This window comes from Anomaloglossus baeobatrachus, chromosome 1, assembly GCF_048569485.1.
Source record: "Anomaloglossus baeobatrachus isolate aAnoBae1 chromosome 1, aAnoBae1.hap1, whole genome shotgun sequence".
Lineage (NCBI taxonomy): Eukaryota > Metazoa > Chordata > Amphibia > Anura > Aromobatidae > Anomaloglossus > Anomaloglossus baeobatrachus.
Genome location: NC_134353.1, coordinates 511,199,551 through 511,219,425, shown reverse-complemented (window position 1 = coordinate 511,219,425; position 19,875 = coordinate 511,199,551). Strand labels below are relative to the sequence as shown.

The 19,875-nt window shown below is 43.0% G+C and overlaps 1 protein-coding gene across 1 annotated transcript in view; it reads left to right on the top strand.

Moving 5' to 3' along the window:
* Positions 1–19,875, top strand: part of LOC142295775 (stimulated by retinoic acid gene 6 protein-like) — a 143,969-nt gene that overhangs the window by 107,646 nt on the left and 16,448 nt on the right. The window contains exons 15-17 of the mRNA XM_075338863.1: positions 486–605; positions 14,629–14,792; positions 16,812–16,958. Coding sequence (XP_075194978.1) covers positions 486–605; positions 14,629–14,792; positions 16,812–16,958 — 431 coding nt within the window. The remainder of the gene's footprint in view (positions 1–485; positions 606–14,628; positions 14,793–16,811; positions 16,959–19,875) is intronic.

The following is a 19,875-nucleotide window of genomic DNA, read 5'->3' as shown; positions in this document are numbered from 1 at the left end:
AATCCTGGCAGGAGATAATAAAGGCATGTACTAGGGTTTTTGCAGCTTCTTGGGAAAGGAATGTACGGATTCGGGAAATATTTATGAGTTAGAGGCGGCAGGAGGTGAAGAGGGCTTGGATGTGTGGCTTAACATATTGGAAAGTTTGATATCTTCCCATGTACTATTGATTTATGAAAAAAAAAACAAACTAAAAAACTTTTGTTCTTTTTCGGACATAAGGAATTTGCCATCTAATAAAACAGTAGATTAAAAAGTCTTTATTGATTGCTACACATTCATATAAGTAAGTTAGAAAACGTCAAAGGTCATGTCTTCCCGAGACCTTCTTTGGATGCATACTAAACAAATAAATACTTGCTTTAAACTCCCTAAAAGTTCTCTGTAGCTCCCAAAGAATGAGCATAAGAACATATTGATATATAATATACGGTATACTGAATTTATTTTTTTAATTTTGATAATATTTTCTTTTTTCTTTTAAGACTCACAATTGCAGTTGTTATTTCGGTGATAATATTGCAAGTTGTATTAGCCAGACAATTCTTTCTGCAGAAAAAAATATCTCCTGAGGATAAACATAAACCATTAGCGCTAAATAACAGGTAATATTGATTTTTTTTTGTAAGTCTATGTGATGGAAGGGCTTGCTTGACATATATGACAAAAAGGTTTACTTTATTTCCAGAAGCAGCACCTGCCTTGTTACAAGAGTAGTGTTGCATCTGATGTAAGCGGAATTTTTCTTCCTGACCTCTGACAGCCCCTTAATATGGAGCCATCATATCTTCTATTTTTTGTAGGAGAAAATAGGAATTAATGTGTGCCATCTAGTCAACTGCTCTGTGTAACCCCGCTCCACCACTGATTAGCAACCTTTTGTAAATATATAGTGTACACAGAAAGCTGTTAAGCCAGGGAAGGAGTCTTGCGAGGATAATTTGCATATTCCCAGTGCCTTCTGGGATAAGTGAAGAGTCACCGCGAGCTCAAGGAGAACCGGGTTTTGGCCGTTACAGCCGGAAGGAAGACTTCTGAAAGCCAGGGAAGGAGTCTTGCGAGGATAATTTGCATATTCCCAGTGCCTTCTGGCATAAGTGAAGAGTCACCGCGAGCTCAAGGAGAACCGGGTTTTGGCCGTTACAGCCGGAAGGAAGACTTCTGAAAGCCAGGGAAGGAGTCTTGCGAGGATAATTTGCATATTCCCAGTGCCTTCTGGGATAAGTGAAGAGTCACCGCGAGCTCAAGGAGAACCGGGTTTTGGCCGTTACAGCCGGAAGGAAGACTTCTGAAAGCCAGGGAAGGAGTCTTGCGAGGATAATTTGCATATTCCCAATGCCTTCTGGGACAAGTGAAGAGTCACCGCGAGCTCAAGGAGAACCGGGTTTTGGCCGTTACAGCCGGAAGGAAGACTTCTGAAAGCCAGGGAAGGAGTCTTGCGAGGATAATTTGCATATTCCCAGTGCCTTCTGGGATAAGTGAAGAGTCACCGCGAGCTCAAGGAGAACCGGGTTTTGGCCGTTACAGCCGGAAGGAAGACTTCTGAAAGCCAGGGAAGGAGTCTTGCGAGGATAATTTGCATATTCCCAATGCCTTCTGGGACAAGTGAAGAGTCACCGCGAGCTCAAGGAGAACCGGGTTTTGGCCGTTACAGCCGGAAGGAAGACTTCTGAAAACCGCGCGCCTAGCGGCGCGCAAATTTTAGCCTGTCTTCTTTATTGTGAGCGTGAGTGAGCAAAGTGTGAGCAAAAGTAAGTGTGAGTAGAATTGTTTGTATTTAGTTGTTTAATTACTTAACATTTGTTTAGTGCTATCCCCATTAGAAAATGTGCTCCACTATTGCTAATGCGATCCAGTGCACATCTTGCATTGCTAATGCGATCCAGTGCATACTGTTGTTCGAGATGTGAGCAAGTTGCACATTTGGAAGCCCAGATACTGGATCTAAATGAGCAGCTGGCAACTCTGAGATGCATTAGCAATATGGAAAGGAGTTTGCTGCTCACTGAGCAGCAGCTTGCTGGGTCAGATGTGGGGGAGGATCGTAGTAGGGAGCGGCAGGACGGTGAGGTAGGTAGCTGGGTGACAGTTAGAAAGGGGGGTAAAGGGAAAAATGCTAGGAAGGCTAGTCCTGAACTGACACACCCCAATAGGTTTTCAAACTTGGCAGATGAGGGGGATGTCATTACAGGGGTAGCATTGCTGCAGCAAGGCATGACCTCTGAACGCCAGAGGAGTGTCTGCTCCAGTAAGGGGGGGAATAGGAGTGCAGGGCAGGCAAGACAGGTACTGGTAGTGGGGGACTCAATTATTAGGGGGACAGATAGGGCAATCTGTCACAAAGACAGGGATCGCCGAACAGTGTGTTGTCTTCCTGGCGCTCGAGTTCGGCACATCGCTGATCGGGTTGACAGATTACTGGGAGGGGCTGGGGAGGACCCAGCGGTCATTGTACACATTGGCACAAATGACAAAGTTAGAGGTAGGTGGAAGGTCCTTAAAGATGATTTCAGGGAATTAGGTTGTAAGCTTAAAGCATGGACCTCAAAGGTGGTATTTTCGGAAATACTTCCTGTGCCATGAGCCACACCAGAGAGGCAAAGAGAGATCAGGGAGGTTAACAGGTGGCTCAGGAATTGGTGTAGGAAAGAGGGTTTTGGGTTCCTGGAGAATTGGGCCGACTTTTCAGTTGGCTACAGATTCTATGCTAGGGATGGGCTGCATCTTAATGGGGAAGGTGCAGCTCTGCTGGGGCAGAAAATGGCTAGAAGGTTGGAGGAGTGTTTAAACTAGGAATGGGGGGTGAGGGTATTCACTTTATAGAAGGGGAATGTAGTGCAGATAGTGACCAGGGCACAAGTAATGAAATTGGGGGTGGTACGGGGGGAAGGGTTAGGACAGTTAATACAGTAAGCAGGAATACAGGTACAGAGTCATACGTAACGTGCATGTACACTAATGCCCGAAGCCTCACAAATAAGGTGGAGGAATTAGAATTAATATTGTTGGAAGAAAATTATGATATAGTGGGGATATCAGAGACATGGCTGGATGAGAGCTATGACTGGGCTGTTAATTTACAGGGTTATAGCGTATTCAGGAATGACCGTACAAATAAGCGAGGGGGAGGTGTGTGTCTATATGTAAAATCATCCTTAAAACCCATCCTGCGTGACAACATATGTGAGGGTACTGAGAATGTAGAGTCCCTATGGGTGGAGATAAGGGGGGGGAGAATGAATAATAAAATACTGATAGGGGTGTGTTATAAGATGCCGAATATTATGGAAGAGGTAGAGAATCTCCTCATAAAGCAAATTGATAAAGCAGCGAGTCTCGGAGAGGTAATTATTATGGGGGACTTTAACTTTCCTGATATAAATTGGGGAACAGAAACTTGCAGTTCCAGCAAAGGAAATAGATTTTTGATAACAATGAAAGATAATTACCTTTCACAAATGGTACAGGACCCCACAAGAGGGGGAGCACTACTATACCTTGTACTAACCAATAGGCCAGACCGCATATCAAATATACAAGTTGGGGGTTACTTGGGGAATAGTGATCACAAAATAATAAGTTTTCATGTATTCTTTAGTAAGATGTCTAGTAGAGGGGCTACAAGGACACTAAACTTCAGGAAAGCAAATTTTAAACGGTTGAGAGATGATCTTAGTGCAATAAACTGGGATGATGTACTAAGTAATAAAAGTACACAAAGCAAATGGGAGACTTTTATGAGCATCCTGAATAGGGCTTGCGCAGAAAATATACCCTATGGGAACAAACATGCTAGAAATAGGAGGAAGCCCCTATGGCTAAATAGAGCTGTAAGGGAAGCAATAAAAGAAAAACAGAAAGCCTTAAAAGAATTAAAGAGGGTAGGTAGTGATGAGGCATTATATAATTATAGAAAATTAAATAAAATATGTAAAAAGCAAATTAAGTTAGCTAAGTTTGAGACAGAGAGACTCATTGCGAGAGAAAGTAAAAATAATCCTAAAATATTCTTTAACTACATAAACAGTAAAAAACTGAAAAGCGATAGTGTTGGCCCCCTTAAAAATAGTCTTGGTGAAATGGTGGAAGGAGATGAGGGTAAAGCCAACCTGCTGAATGACTTTTTTCTACGGTTTTTATACAAGAAAATGCCATGGCAGATGACATGACCAGTGATACCATAAATTCACCCTTGAATATTACCTGCTTAACCCAGCAGGAAGTACGCCGCCGCCTCGAAATCACTAAGGTTGACAAATCTCTGGGCCCGGATGGCATACACCCCAGAGTACTACAGGAATTGAGTTCTGTGATAGATAGACCATTATTTTTAATCTTCTCAGATTCCTTAATAACAGGGTCGGTACCGCAGGACTGGCGCATAGCAAATGTGGTGCCAATATTCAAAAAGGGGACAAAAACTGAGCCGGGAAATTATAGGCCGGTAAGTTTAACCTCTACGGTTGGTAAAATCCTTGAGGGTTTCTTGAGAGATGCTATACTGGAGTATCTCAAGAAAAATAACCTTATGACAGAGTATCAACATGGGTTTATGAGGGATCGATCCTGTCAAACTAATTTGATCAGCTTCTATGAAGAGGTAAGTTCAAGCCTGGACCAGGGAAATGCAGTGGATGTTGTGTTTATGGACTTTTCAAAAGCTTTTGATACGGTGCCACACAAAAGGTTGGTACATAAAATGAGAATAATGGGGATAGGGGAAAATATGTGTAACTGGGTTAAAAACTGGCTCAGTGATAGGAAACAAAGGGTGGTTATTAATGGTACGTACTCGGACTGGGTCTCAGTTCATAGTGGGGTACCACAGGGGTCAGTATTGGGCCCGCTTCTTTTCAACATATTTATAAATGACCTTGTTGGGGGCATGCGGAGTAGAATTTCAATATTTGCAGATGATACTAAACTCTGCAGGGTAATCAATACAGAGGAGGATAATTTTATATTACAGGGAGATTTATGTAAATTGGAGGATTGGGCTGAGAAGTGGCAATTGAAGTTTAATGTAGATAAATGTAAGGTTATGCACTTGGGTAGAGGAAATAACATTTATGATTATGTACTTAATTGTAGAACACTGGGTAAAACAGACACAGAAAAAGACTTGGGTGTATGGGTGGATGGTAAACTTCCCTTTTAGTGGACAGTGCCAGGCAGCTGCTGCCAGGGCTAAAAAAATAATGGGATGTATTAAAAGAGGTATAAGTGTTCATGAAAAAAATATAGTTCTACCTCTGTACAAGTCACTAGTGCGACCGCACTTAGAATACTGTGTACAATTCTGGTCACCGATATATAAGAAGGACATAGCTGAACTGGAGAGAGTGCAGAGAAGAGAGACCAAGATTATTAGAGGAATGGGTGGGCTGCAATACCAAGACAGGTTATTAAACTTGGGGTTATTTAGTTTGGAAAAACGAAGGCTTAGGGGGGATCTAATCACAATGTATAAATATATGAGGGGACAGTACAGAGACCTTTCCAAAGATCTTTTTACACCTAGGCCTGTGACTGGAACACGGGGGCATCCGCTACGTCTTGAGGAAAGAAGGTTTAATCATAATCACAGACGAGGATTCTTTACTGTACGAGCAGTGAGACTGTGGAACTCTCTGCCGCATGATGTTGTAATGAGTGATTCACTACTAACATTTAAGCAGAGCCTGGATGCCTTTCTTGAAAAATTTAATATTACCAGTTATGTATAGTAGATTTTATGACAGGGTATTGATCCAGGGAACTAGTCTGATTGCCGGATGTGGAGTCAGGAAGGAATTTTTTTCCCCATTGGAACTTGTTTGCCACATTGGGGTTTTTTTTGCCTTCCTCTGGATCAACATGTGAGGCTACGGGTTGAACTAGATGGACTTAGAGTCTCCCTTCAACCTTAAAAACTATGATACTATGAGTCAGTGGTGTGGGCATATTTATACAGGGTCCACATTGAGACCACTGTTAGATCTGTAGCAGAGAAAACTGTGATCTTATCTCAACTTCGGAACCCAGTACAGTGGAACCTTGGTTAATGAGAACAATCCGTTCTGGGAGTGTGCTTGTTAACCAAGTTACTCGTTCAGCAAAGCAAGATTTCCCATAGGAAATCATTGCAATGCAAACAATTCGTTCCACAACTTGTTAAATCTCCCATCCTGGTCCCCTATTGTGCCATTCCACACACGTTCAAACACGCACAAACACGCACAAACACGCACAAACACGCACAAACACACACAAACATGCACAAACACACACACAAGCACGCACACACACACTATGCTCACCTTCCCTTCCGTTCCATTGCCGGACTGCTGGATCTTGTAGTTCGCCGGTACGGGCTGTGTATCAGGTAACCAAGGCGACCGATGCGGGACCTTCAGCTCCCAGCGCGCTGACGTCAAAGGCAGGAGCCGCTTGCCTCTGATTGGCCAGCGCGCTGCCTTTGAGTAGCGCCTGACAGGGGGAGTTCCTCCCTCATCGCCGATGGTTACCGGATACACATCATGGAGCGGCGAACTAGAAGAACCATGAGGCCGGCGATGGAACGGAAGGTAAGGTGAGCATAATGTTTACCTTCCGTTCCATCGCCAGCCTCCTGGGTCTTGTAGTCCGCAGATACAGCATGTGTATCGGCTAGCATCGCGACGAGGGAGGACCTTCCGCTGTCAGCCGCTACTCAAAGGCAGCGCGCTGGCCAATCAGAGGCAAGCGGCTCCTGCCTTTGATGTCAGCGCACTGGGAGCTGAAGGTCGCATCAGTCGCCTTGGTTACCCGATACATGCAAGTTCCAGGAGGCCAGCGAGGGAATGGAAGGTAAGGTGAGCATAATATGTGTGTCTGTGCGAGCGTGCATGCGTGCTTGTGTGTGTTTGTGCATGCATGTGTGTGTTTGTGTGGACTGCAAGAGCAGGTTAGAGCGCGGTGGATGTACGGAACTGGAAGTGTGTGCGGTGAGTATTTTCCTTGTACAGCAAAGCTTGCTTGTAAATCGAGTTACAAATCTACAGCAAACTTTGCTCGTTAGGCGAAATACTCGCTAACTGGGTTACTCGTTAAGCGAGGTTCCACTGTAAACTATATTCAGAATCACCATTATAGTCACATTACAATGAGAAATCCAATAAGACTTATGTCTCAAAATCAAATATATAGAATAATAAAACTCCTTTATTAAATTACTATAGAGGGATAACAATAAAAACATGAAAAACTTAGGAGAGAAAAAGTGAAACAATGGACCAAGGCATGAAAAAAAAAAAAAGATATATATATATTGTCATCTATAGTTGGCAGCAAAGCGATATAATCATTTAATGCATACTTAATCACAGACTCGTATATTAATCACAATTATGTAACCTGTAGCACGGTAAGTAACACTACAGATAATATTCTCAAAAAGGTTTTGGGGTGCTGGGTGCAACAAAAACAGATTTAGTAAATACTAATAAAGTGCAAGTGCTTTTTTTCAGCTGCTGAATAAGTGATCTTAGCGGAGAAATATCTATATATATTTAAAGTATTTGGGCTAATACACAGGAAGAGACATAAAGTGCATGTGCTGAACAAAATCTCATCTGGTAATCCTGTGGTAAATGTACATCAACCCCACATAAATCTGTTCAAATACAGAGTTATATAATAAATATATAATAGTGGTCAAAATCAACTTAAATAATCAAACACATAAATGGCACCTAATACATGTAATTGACAGGGAACCCTGGAAAAAAACAGAGTTAAACACAGACTCTGCTGGCCAGGTTGTGAAAAATTGCTGCTGAAAAAGAAAAAGAAATTCCCCTGTCAAAATGACATTTGTATAGGAGTAAATGTTGACACCATGATTTCGATATGTCAGTACCATTTTGCAACTCTGTAATTCTGCAGACAGGCTGGAAAAAATAACAGACAATCAAACAGTGAAAACCCAGAAGTAAAAATCAGTACAAATGGAATAATGAATGATCAATTACCACAATGCATATGCCACTGGTACACCTTGACGCACGTTTCGTGAATGCACTTCCTGTCTCTAGGAAAGGGGGAAGAAGGTGACTCCTGGTAACACCTACCTCTGACGCCTGGCTCCCCTGACGTCCCTAGATAGGTTCTGCACTTATACACTGATCATTATACCTAGGCCCTGGCTGAACTGAAATAGGCCCCAGGTAGTGACCGGATAGGATGAGCACTAGTCAACCCCATTAAGACCAAAACAACAAACAGGGAAAACAAATAGGGAATGCAAACAGACAACTTCTTGGCAAGATGACGTTAGGAGAATGACAGCAACATACAACGTGTGACAACAGGAAATTTCAAGCTGACTTCTTGCAATTTGGACAGCATAGGAGTAAACTCTATCACTGGCCACAAACCAAAGGGAAATGCAGGTACGTAAAGACACAGGGAGTGGGGACAAGGATTTGCCGCTGAACTGCCAAGGTATCTGCAGGGTCCAAAAGGGAAAGAGTTGACCCTAACAGGGAAGATATATAGTACTCCATTCACACCAAGGAATAAAGAATGGAATATCAAAGATTAGTCTGTGCAGCCAAACGCAGCGACCTAGTGCAGCCAGAAACCACAGGGTTGTCTGTTAACTGTGACACACCCATGACAGGCAGTTCAAGCAGTAAATATTGGTGCTGTTTATAGATAAGAAGTGTTCAAATGTTATTGTCCTTTGATTGAGTTATATTGTTGTGAAGCCTTTACAGAAGTCTGAAGGGCACATTCCTTAATTGATGTAGACTGACATTAATCCATGCGACACATTCATTCCTGCTCTGAGAGTGTCAAAGATTATCATAAGTTTGTATTCCAAGACTCATCGGTCTCTCTGGGATTTGCAGTTACCTTTCAATACTTATAGGAATGTGCCCATCAGATCTCATGAGGGCATCACAAACATGGACCAGACCTCAATCAGTGCTTCAGATCACTTTTATGCTTTTTCCATATTCTGTTGTATATAAATATGTGACTCTTAAGATTTTGTGTTATACTATGACTAGTCTCAAAAGCATGCTATTTGTTACAACCTTTTCCGGTATCCATTCAAGAGGAACTTTTACCAAACTTTTAGTGTTGAACAAGACACAAATATAATAGTGGCTGGAGAGTAGAATAAATGTTTTGGGAGATTATTTTTTGTCTCTTCATTGCAAAGACATTAGCAATTAAAATATTAGGCACCTAATGAATTCATTTTTGGTATTTCCAAGGGGTCATTATTAGAGTGTTTTCACTGGGAGTGTATACTTCTTCCTCCTGTATGTTATTGACCAATCAAAAACAAGCAGTAACACACAGGGAAAAGAAGAACATGGGCCCCAGTAGCTCAGAACAGGCTACTCTTCTGTAAGGCATACAGTGACCGTTTGATTTCATTGCAGAATGATTACATGTTGCCATGTGCACAACAGACAGAAGTGTGATTATTGACAGAATTATGCATTAATCTCTTTGCAGTTCATTTGGGGGGCAAAGGCAGTACAGCAGAATTTAGCTGTGTTAAATAACAAACCCTTTCAACAACTCTAAGCCACTCAAAGCATTGTCAGCTTTTTCTGTACTGCCACTCCCCAAACACTGCCTGTTCAGAGATGGAAAATTTGGTAAAAGGTGCTCTTTAAAAAATATCAATCACTTAGGAGTCGCAATTTCGATTATTTTTGAAAGTACAGCATGCACAGGCCTGGGAGACAGCAGCAGGAACCAGAAATGGAGTTAGAGTTCGGGGTCTAGTGCGGGGACAGTACTCTCCTTATTGCCCCCCCTTTTCCAGGAATCTCTTAAGAAGATGGCATTAATATTCTTCCTTGGCTCCCATTACCTCTCCTCAGGGCCAAACCCCTTCTAGTCCACTAAGTAGGTTTTACCTCAGAACCTTTTCACAGCAAGGATGGATTTTACCTCAAAGGTGTCTTCATAACTGACCGGAGGAGGGGAGGTACCTGAATCTCTGTAGTAATGGCTCAGGATGACGGGTTTGAGGGACATAAGGAAGGAGTTTGAAATTCATAAGGAGGCCGGGAGCTTCAACTTGTAGGAAACCTCGTTATTCCGCTGGAGCACCTCAAAGGGACCGAAAAAGCAAGGACCCAACTTGTAGGAAAGCAACTTGAGGCAGACCTACCTGGAAAAAGGCCATACCTTGTCTCCAGGCTGGAATGAAGGAGGATCAAGACATCTCTTGTCTACGTGTCTCTTCATACACATGGAGTATTCCTCCATGGAAGACTTGGTCTCCGCTCAAATATCTGAGAAAGTCTTGGCAAGGGAATCAGCCACAGGATTGCTGCACGTGAGTGCCACTTGGAATGAGATTTTGAGTCACTGTCCATACACTATGTGAAATGGAGACTTGACGGAAGATTCACTTATGTGCTTGTTATACAAGAACTTAGAGCATGTAAGAAACTTCACCCAGTCCCTCTGATGCTTGTTGATGAAGTTCTGCAGGAAGTTTGTCAGGATCTGATTCAGCCATTCTACTTGGCTGTTAAGGCCATGTCTCACTAAGCAACATCGCTGCTGAGGCACGACTTTTGTGACGTAACAGCGATGTTGCTATCGATGTTGTTGTGTGTGACATCCAGCAACAACCTGGCCCCTGCTGTGAGGTCGCTGGTTGTTGCTGAATGTCCTGGACCATTTTTTAGTTGTTGCTCTCCCGCTGTGAAGCACATATCACTGTGTGTGACAGCGAGAGAGCAACAACTGAATGTGCAGTGAGTAGGGAGCCGGCTTCTGCGGACGCTGGTAACCAATGTAAATATCTGGTAACCAAGAAGCCCTTTCCTTGGTTACCCGATATTTACATTCGTTACCAGCGTCCGCCGCTCTCACGCGGCGAGTGCTGGCTCCCTGCACACATAGCCAGACTACACATCGGGTAATTAACCCGATGTGTACTCTGGCTAGGAGTGCAGGGAGCCAGCGCTAAGCGATGTGCGCTGGTAACCAAGGTAAATATCGGGTGGGTTACCCGATATTTACCTTAGTTACCAAGCGCAGCATCGCTTCCACGCGTCGCTGCTGGCTGGGGGCTGGTCACTAGTTGCTGGTGAGATCTGCCTGTTTGACAGCTCACCAGCAACCCGTGTAGCGACCCTCCAGCGATCCCTGCCAGGTCAGGTTGCTGGTGGGATCGCTGGAGCGTCGCTTAGTGTGACGGTACCTTTAGACTGCGGATTGTCGGCCGACGAGAAGTCCAGGGTGGTATCTAGTAGCTTGCAGCTGGCCCTGCACTGGTGAGCACTCGTGAGCGCTGGTGTTGAGGGCAACCCAGCCAGCGGCGTGAAATGGGCCATTTTCGAAAACCTGTCTACTACCAACCAGATGGCAATGCAACTGGAGGACATAGGCAGGTCGATGATAAAGTCCAACAAAATATGTTGCCAAGGAGCAGATGGCACTGGTAGAGGAAGCAGTTGCCTAGATGAAAGCTTTTTTGGGGTCTTGCTGCGGGCACATGAAGGACAGGCCAAAACAAACTCCAGAACATCTTGTCGCAGCATTCGCCACCAATAATGCTGAGAGATCAACTGAAGGGACTTCTTTTGTTCAGCATGACCGGCGAGTTTGGCGGAATGCTTCCGCTGAAGAACATGCTTCCTGTCTGCTTCAGCAGCAAACGCCTTACCGGGAAGGAGTCGAGACACATCTATAGGAGCCACCAACAGCATCCTGGAAGGCTCCATGATATGCTGCAGCTCCTCCTCTTGGTTAACCGACAGAAAATACCAAGACAACGCATCAGCCTTAACATTCTTCTCAGCTGGGTGGAAATGCAGAACGAAGTCGTAGCTGGCGATTAACAACAACCACCGTCCTTGGCGCAGATTTAACCTCTCAGCCGGATGTAGGTAGGCCAAGTTCTTGTGGTCAGTGTAGATGATGACTGGATGCGCCTCTCCCTCCAGCAGATATCGCCATTCTTCCAGTGTTATCTTGATTACCAACAGCTCTCAGATGCCAATCGAGTAGTTGCGCTAAGCAGGAGAGAAAGCTATATAAAAGAATCCACAAATCACCATCTTACCCGCAGTAGACTTCTGCATGAGGACTGCATGAGGACTGCATCGGCACCGGAGGACGAAGCATATACCACTAGGATGAACTGCTTATTACTCTCCGTTCTATGCTGCGCCGGAGACAGAGAGAAGGCCTGCTTGACGGTGACAAACACTTCCTCCGGTTCTGGGGTCCACACCTTTGGAGTTGCCCTCTTGCGAGTAATAGCCAAGGTAAGATGAATCTGGGACAAGAATTGCTCGATAAACTGCCAATAATAATTGGAGAAACCGAGGATCGCTTTCAAACCATTGGGCCACTTCAGCACCATCGATACCTTGTCTGGATCCATCCTCAAGCCAGCATCTGAGATTATGTAGCCCAGAAAAAGCAAGGAAGACCACTTGAAGATGCACTTCTCGTATTTGGCATAGTGATGATTCTCCCTTAGTTTCTGGACATTTCCCCTGTGTGTGGGCAGATCAGGAGAAAACACCAAGATGTCATCCAGCTACACTACCACACATGAGTAGAGCATATGTCGGAATATATCGTTGACGAATTCCTGGAAGACCGCCAGAGCATTGCTGAGCCTGAATAGCATTACCTGATACTCATAGTGGCTGTCACGGGTATTGAAGGCAATCTTACATTTGTCACACGACCGTATCGGGGCGAGGTTGTACGTATGACAGAGGTCGAGATTTGAGAAAATCCTGGAACCTCGGAGCATGTCGAACAATTCTGGTATAAGTGGCAGGTGGTATTTATTCTTTATCGTAATTTGGTTGAGACCTCTGTAGTTAATACATGGCGAAACCAAAGTCCAGTAAGGTCATTGAGGAGAATCAGGTTTCTCAACTAGTCACAGATATGGTCAAAGGAAGGGTTGGAGAGGACTTACCTCACCTAGGGTAGCCTCTCCTAACAACCCTAGGTTAGACAGTTTCAGGGCTTTTTTGAACAGAAGTGAATCAGGTGCGTTGGACTTCCGCAGTAGAACCACCTCTCACTGGTGTAACGAATCTCATAGCAGCTACTCACCAGATGCACTTGATCTACCTCCATGGGCTTGGAGGAAGCTGAGGAAGCTACAGGTTGTGGCATGATGGGCATCTGGAATAATGGAGCCAAGCGCAATGACCTCTTCTCCTGGTTCTTCTCTCTGGATCATTCTTGATGCGGATAGCCAACAATACTAGGTCGTCCAGAGAAGATGGCACATCCCGACCCACCATCCTGTCCTTTTCTCCTTCCAGACAACCCTTCCCAGAATATAGCCACCTGTGCTTCGTTATTCCAGCCCAGTTCAGAGGAGAAGGTGCATAAATGGATGGCATATTGGCCTACGGTGAGGCTCAAAAGCACAGTAACAGCAGCGGCAGCACAAAGAGACCATATTAGTTGGCAGTCCCACACATTATTGCTCATTCAGCCGAGCACTCCAGTGTTCTCTATGAAAAAGTTGTTGCCAAACATGTCTGAAAATTGCTTATTTACAGAAGATAATACATTTGGAATTCAGAAAACAGACAAACAGACATGCTGGATCGATATGTACCCTGACAAAAATTTACAAAAATTTTCTTGGGCTCACATATGTATTAGACTGTCAGACAAACCCGTTGATATCGATGGTTTTGGCCTACTTTAGTTGATTGTGCATGGGGCTGCATAAATCACTGTTAGACACCTCTGAGCAAGCTTTTCTTCCAGGGGAACACATGGTTAGGACATTTAAATTCAAGTTGCCTAATATTTCTTTCTTCTCACTTTTATCAGGGAAACTGCGGGATAGATTACTTCTCTGCTCACTGTATGGGCTCTATACAAACAGGATCATTATTAGAACCTTCATGCTTTCCGATTACTACTGTATAACTGTTTTATGTTCCAGTTCTTTATAGTTTATTTAGGCTATGTGCGCACTAGAAATGTCCTTTTTCTCAAGAAACTTTCTTGAGAGACATTCTGGGAGTTGAAGATTCCCGCACCTGCGGGAAAAAAACGTACCAAATCCGCGGTAAAAGCGCATGCGTTTTTACCGCGGATTAGACGCGATTTTACCGCAATTTCACCGCGGATTTTCCACAGGTTTTGTCTGACACATGCAAGTATTGAAATTCCGGGGGTATTCCGCAGGTAATAATGGACATGCTCATTTTCTCAAGAAAGTTTCTCAAGAAAATTTTCTCAAGAAATTTTCTTGAGAAAAATCTGCAGCGTGCGCACAGCTATTTTTTTTTACACATAGGTTTTGCTGGGAAATGTCTGCAGAAAGATTTCTAATCTTTCTCAAGAAATTTCCGCGGCAAATCCGTGGGTAAATCCGCGGGTAAAACGGTCTAGTGCGCACATAGCCTTAAACCAACATTATATAAGCACTCATACTTGCAACTCCCTTTGGGAAGATTGTTACTCATATTACATGAACAGTATTTCCACACATTCCTATTTCTGTGTCAATTTATGATTAAAAATTAAAGCATTTTTTGAGCCTATGCTCTTTTGTACTTAATTAAAATGGCCATTGAATGAAGACTTTTTTTCTTTTATACGTGATCTTTTTCTCTTATATTTTCATTTTAGGAAGGCTTTTCATAATTTTAATTACTTTTTCTTCTTCTACAATGTGATTCTTGGTTTGGGAGCTTGCTTAGTTAGACTTTTTTCTGGTCTGATTTTGGGAAGTTGGCTAATTGCAAGGATTGATCGGACAATATTACAACGCGGATACGAGTCAGCAGACATGGGTAAGTCAGTTTGTAAGGGCAATTTTCTAATATGTTATATATTAAAAACATGGTCTCTGCAGTGCAGCATTATTCATTCAATTCATTGCCCCTAATCAAATTCTTTCCCATCAATTCCTAGGGTTGTTTTATTTGCAACACCAAGTCGCCATTTTATCTCCTTCTTTGTGCAAATTCCTTGTGAATTTACAATTTAACTCTGTCACCTACACCATGCTTGGCCATTCTAATTCATTGTCTCATTGGAAATACAAACAAACTTAACCCCTTCACTCTCGTCCGGGGGCGATTTTCTTTTTGTTTTTTGCCTCCACTTCTTCCAGGACCCATAATGTTTCTATTTTTCCAATAATATAGCCATATGAGGGCTTTGTTTTGCGGGACGAGTTGTACTTTTGAATGACTTCATTCATTTTACCATATATTCTACTGCAAAATGGAAAAACAATTCCAAGTGAGGTGAAATTGCAAAAAAGTGCAATTCCACAATTGTTTTTGGGGACTTTTAATTTACCATGTTTACTATATGGTAAACCAGACCTGGCAATATGATTTTCCAGGCCAGTATGATTATATGGATACCAACCATACATAGTATTTTTTTTATTTAAGTGGTAAAAAGTAACCCCCCAGAAATTTGTAAAACAAAAATTGTTTGCTTTTCTCGCTATTTTTCATGACCCATCATATTTTCATTTTCCAAGATCCAGGGGTTAGTGATGGCTTATTTTTCATGCTCTAAGCTAACATTTATTTTGATAGCATTTTGGGGTAAATACAATGATTGCCTCCTTTGTATTTTACTTCAATGTTGCAGCGACCTGAAAATAACGTAATTCTGGACTTTTAATTTTCTTTCTCGATACGCCATTGACCGATCGGATTAACTTTTTTAGATTTTGATAGATCAGACATTTCAGAGAGCAGCGAATGTGCATTTTTTTTATTCCAATTTTTATTTTTAATGGGGCAAAAGAGGGGTGATTTGAACTTTTGTATTTTTTTTATTTCTTATTTTATTAAAAAAAATGTTTTACTTTCTACTGAATTAACTAGTCCCCTCAGGGGACTTGAAGTTGCGATCATCTAATCGTTTGTGCTATACAGAGTATTAAATCAGCACCGCTCTCAAAAGCAGAAATCACGATCTCCTATGAATGCCAGCTCACAGCTGGCATTCACAGGAGGATCATAATAACAGACACAGGGTCATCATCATGTTTTACTTTTTTTCTATAAACAAGGGTCAACAGCTGACCCCTGGCTGTCATGACAACCCATCGGCACCCTGCGATCACGTCACGGGCGCGCCCATGTGAACAGGGAATAAAGTGCCCTTCTGCCGGCACATATTAAATCCCATTGTCAGAGATTGACATTGGGATTTAACTTGTTAACAGCTGTGAACAGATCTCCAATCTGTGGCTATTTAAGGCACATATGCAGGGAATCATGCAGACTTGGTGTGCGAGCCCGCTTTAAAAGCAGAGACTTGACTTTTGACATACATATACATCAAAAGTCATGAAAGGGTTAAAGGCAGATCATTTTTAAATGTAATCTATACTTGATTCATCAATTTAGGCAGTCAAATACCCTCCCTACCTACCTTGACCTGTCCCTGGTCATAAGATCCCCTAAAAAGTTCAGAACCTTAAAGTTTGGCTAAGGCTGGCCATACACATTAGATGGCTGTCTGCTGCTTCGGACAATCGATCAGTTGACAGCCATCTCGTGTACACAGAAGCACTCACTTAACCGAGTGCTTCTGTGTTCTCTATGAGAAAGCAGTCAGCCAACGGGAGAACAATGCAATCAGGAGTTCCAAATCAGACGTGTGTGTTTGACATCTCCCCCAATCTCTCATGTACCATTGGTCGGCCGGGGCCCCAATGCACAGTAGATCATCAGCTGACATCTACTTTAATCTAATGTGTGTGTAGGCCTTAAAACTTAGTGAAGGTCAATATGTGTCATTGTGTAATTGAATGCTAATAAATCAACTCTGTGTATCCTTAGGCTACAATACATGGATCGGAATGATATTTGTGGACCACTATCACAATAACCCAGTACTTGTGAGTTTTTGCAACATTCTACTGACAATGAGAGCTGAAAAAAGACTAAAAGAGTTGCCTGTATATTATGGGTTTGGTAATACAGGAGGTAAGACTACAAACGATTTATTTTTCCTTTTCATTAACCCTTTTCTGACGTAGCCAGTATACACCTTCGTAAACAAGCCCCATTTTTCAAATGTGACATGTTACTTTGTGTAGTAATAACTCTGGAATTTTTCTTTTCCCAGTGATTCTCTGAATGTTTGTTTTCTAGGGGCACATTTTACTCTATGTTAGTTATTAAATTAGATTCAATATGATTTGTGTTTATTTGTATCAATAACTAATTTTGACGAAAAATTTGACTACAAAAATTGTTTGCATGTTGACACCAACAATATTTCACAGAACTTTATAACATCAGCCATTAAAATTAAAAAAATACATATATATTTTTTTCATTAAAATATTGTTTAATCCCCAGAGGTTTAATTTTCACAAGGATTAATAAGAGGAAACAGACTCCACAATTTGTTACAAAATTTCTATGACATGCACAATACCCTACGTAATGTTAGAAATTATGGAAGGAAGGGCCTAAAAGGAAAAGGCTGCTATGTATAGAGTAAAAATTTGACTCTGTTTGCAGACACCACCATTTGCAGAGTGTGTCAGATGGGCAGAACTATTTTTTTAGAGGTGCACAAAAGGTGCATGCCTAAAAACATGACATACTGCTGGAAGAAGTAGATAAGAGTCATCAGAGGCCGTATGGATTCCATCTACCTCATTATAGTGAATGACTTCGTCACAGGGTTCTAGACATACACCTCAATGTAAGTGTTCTGCATTAGTGGTGTAACTTGAAGCTTGTGTGCCCCAGTGCAAAACATCCAACAGGACATCCAATTATTGCATATCTTTAATAGAAATGGTATTTTCATATGGGCCAAAGTGACAGTTTGGGTGCCGTAAGATCCAGGACTTATGGAATGAACATGTCAATTATTTTCAGCGCTTTTGCTATGGTTTTTCACCCTAGTGACAGGTGGACTCGCAGATACCCTGGATCGGCGGGTCAGGTTAATAAAAAACCTGGCTAGGCCCGGAATTGATCCAGGGTATCTGGCCGGTACTTAAATAGTGGTGGGGGTAGGGGGATTGGAGCAGGAGCAATATATTTACCAAATCACTGGCGTGGCTGTACGCTCCCGCCGCTCCTCCACTTCCCCACTCATTACATATTCACTGCTTTAATCTGTGATTGGTTGCAATCAGACGCACCCCCAGCATCTGAGTGCAACCAACCACAGACCTGGTCTGCGGGTCTATACAGAGAATGAATGAGCCGCACATTCAGCGGTGACCTCACTCAGGCTATTTACGGTCACAAGTATTGCCAGCTGTGACTGGGAATCACCTATGTGACGTGACCACTGATCGTGCGGCCCACTCATTCTCTGGAGCTCACAGCGGGCTGTCTTGTTCTATGGCTGATCTTCAGATGTACACACGTCCTGTGAGGAAGAAAGGTGAAAACGCGCGTTGGGACTGAAGGAGGACTCATTTATCCACATCTCATAGCATGCTACCAAGGGCAGACTGAATTCACTCTGCATGCACTAGTACAACTTTATTCCATGTATGTGACATTTACAAATCTATGGCCTTTTTCAACTTAGTGAAATTTTTATTAAAAAGGAATGTTGTTTCATTTTAAACCTTGGGCAGCATAGCCATTAAATATTAGGCAGTGTATATTGACATCAGCAATTCAGTGGCATTTAGATCTTCAGCTGTAGCAGAGCTGAATCGCCGTGGGACCTCGTGTGGATTACGTTGGACCTGCAGGGTGTGATTATGGGGTTAATAAAGAGGGTGCTTTTTGTATTTTATTTCAAATAAAGGATTTTTTCAGTGTTTGAGTTTATTTCTTGTCACTTAATACAGATTGGTGATGGGGTGTGTTTCATAGACGCCTGCCATTACCAATCTAGGACTTAAGGTGGCTTTACACGCTACGAGATCGATAAAGCGGAATTTGTGACGCACATCTGGCCGCGTTAGTGATATCGTTGCGTGTGACACCTATTAGCGATTTTGAATTGTTGCAAAAATGTTCAAAATCGCTAATCGGTGACATGCCCCCCTCTTCCCAATTATCGTTGCTGTTGCAGTAGCGATGTTGTTCCTCATTCCTGCGGCAGCACACATCGCTACGTGTGACGCCGCAGGAACGAGGAACCTCTTCTTACCTGCGTCCCGCCAGCAATGAGGAAGGAAGGAGGTGGGCGGGATGTTTGTCCCGACCATCTCCGCCCTTCCGCTTTAATTGGGCGGCCGCTTAGTGACGTCGCTGTGACGCTGAACGAACCACCCCCTTAGAAAGGAAGCGGTTCGCCGGTCACAGCGACGTCGCAGAGCAGGTATGTGCATGTGACGCTAGTGTAGCGATAATGTAGCGATCACCGCATATCGGCCGTACGATGGGGGCGGGTACTATCACGCTCAACATCGCTAGCATCGGCTAGCAATGTCACAGCGTGTAAAGCCCGCTTTAGTCACAGCTATGATCTGCGATTAGCCCCTAATCTTACCCAGATTGCCACCACACCAGGGCAATTTGGGAAGAACCGGGTAAAGTACTGGGATTGTCACATCTAATGGATGCGACAATCCTGGGCGGCTGAAGGCTGATATTTTTTAGGCTGGGTCTCTCCAGCCTGAGAATACCAGCCCCCAGCTGTGGGCTTTATCTTGGCTGGATATCAAAATTGGGGGGGACTGCACACTTTTTTTTTTTAATTATTTATTTATTTATTTAAATAATTAAAAAAACAGCATGGGGTCCCTCTTATTTTGATACCCAGCAAAGATAAAGCCCACTTCAGGGGGCTGCTGCCTGTGACTGTAGGCTTTATCTGTGCTGGGTATCATAATATGGGGGGACCCTACGTAATTTTTTTATCTTTATTTATTTTTTACTGTACGATAGACCCACAGACTCCAGCAGGGAGGGGGGA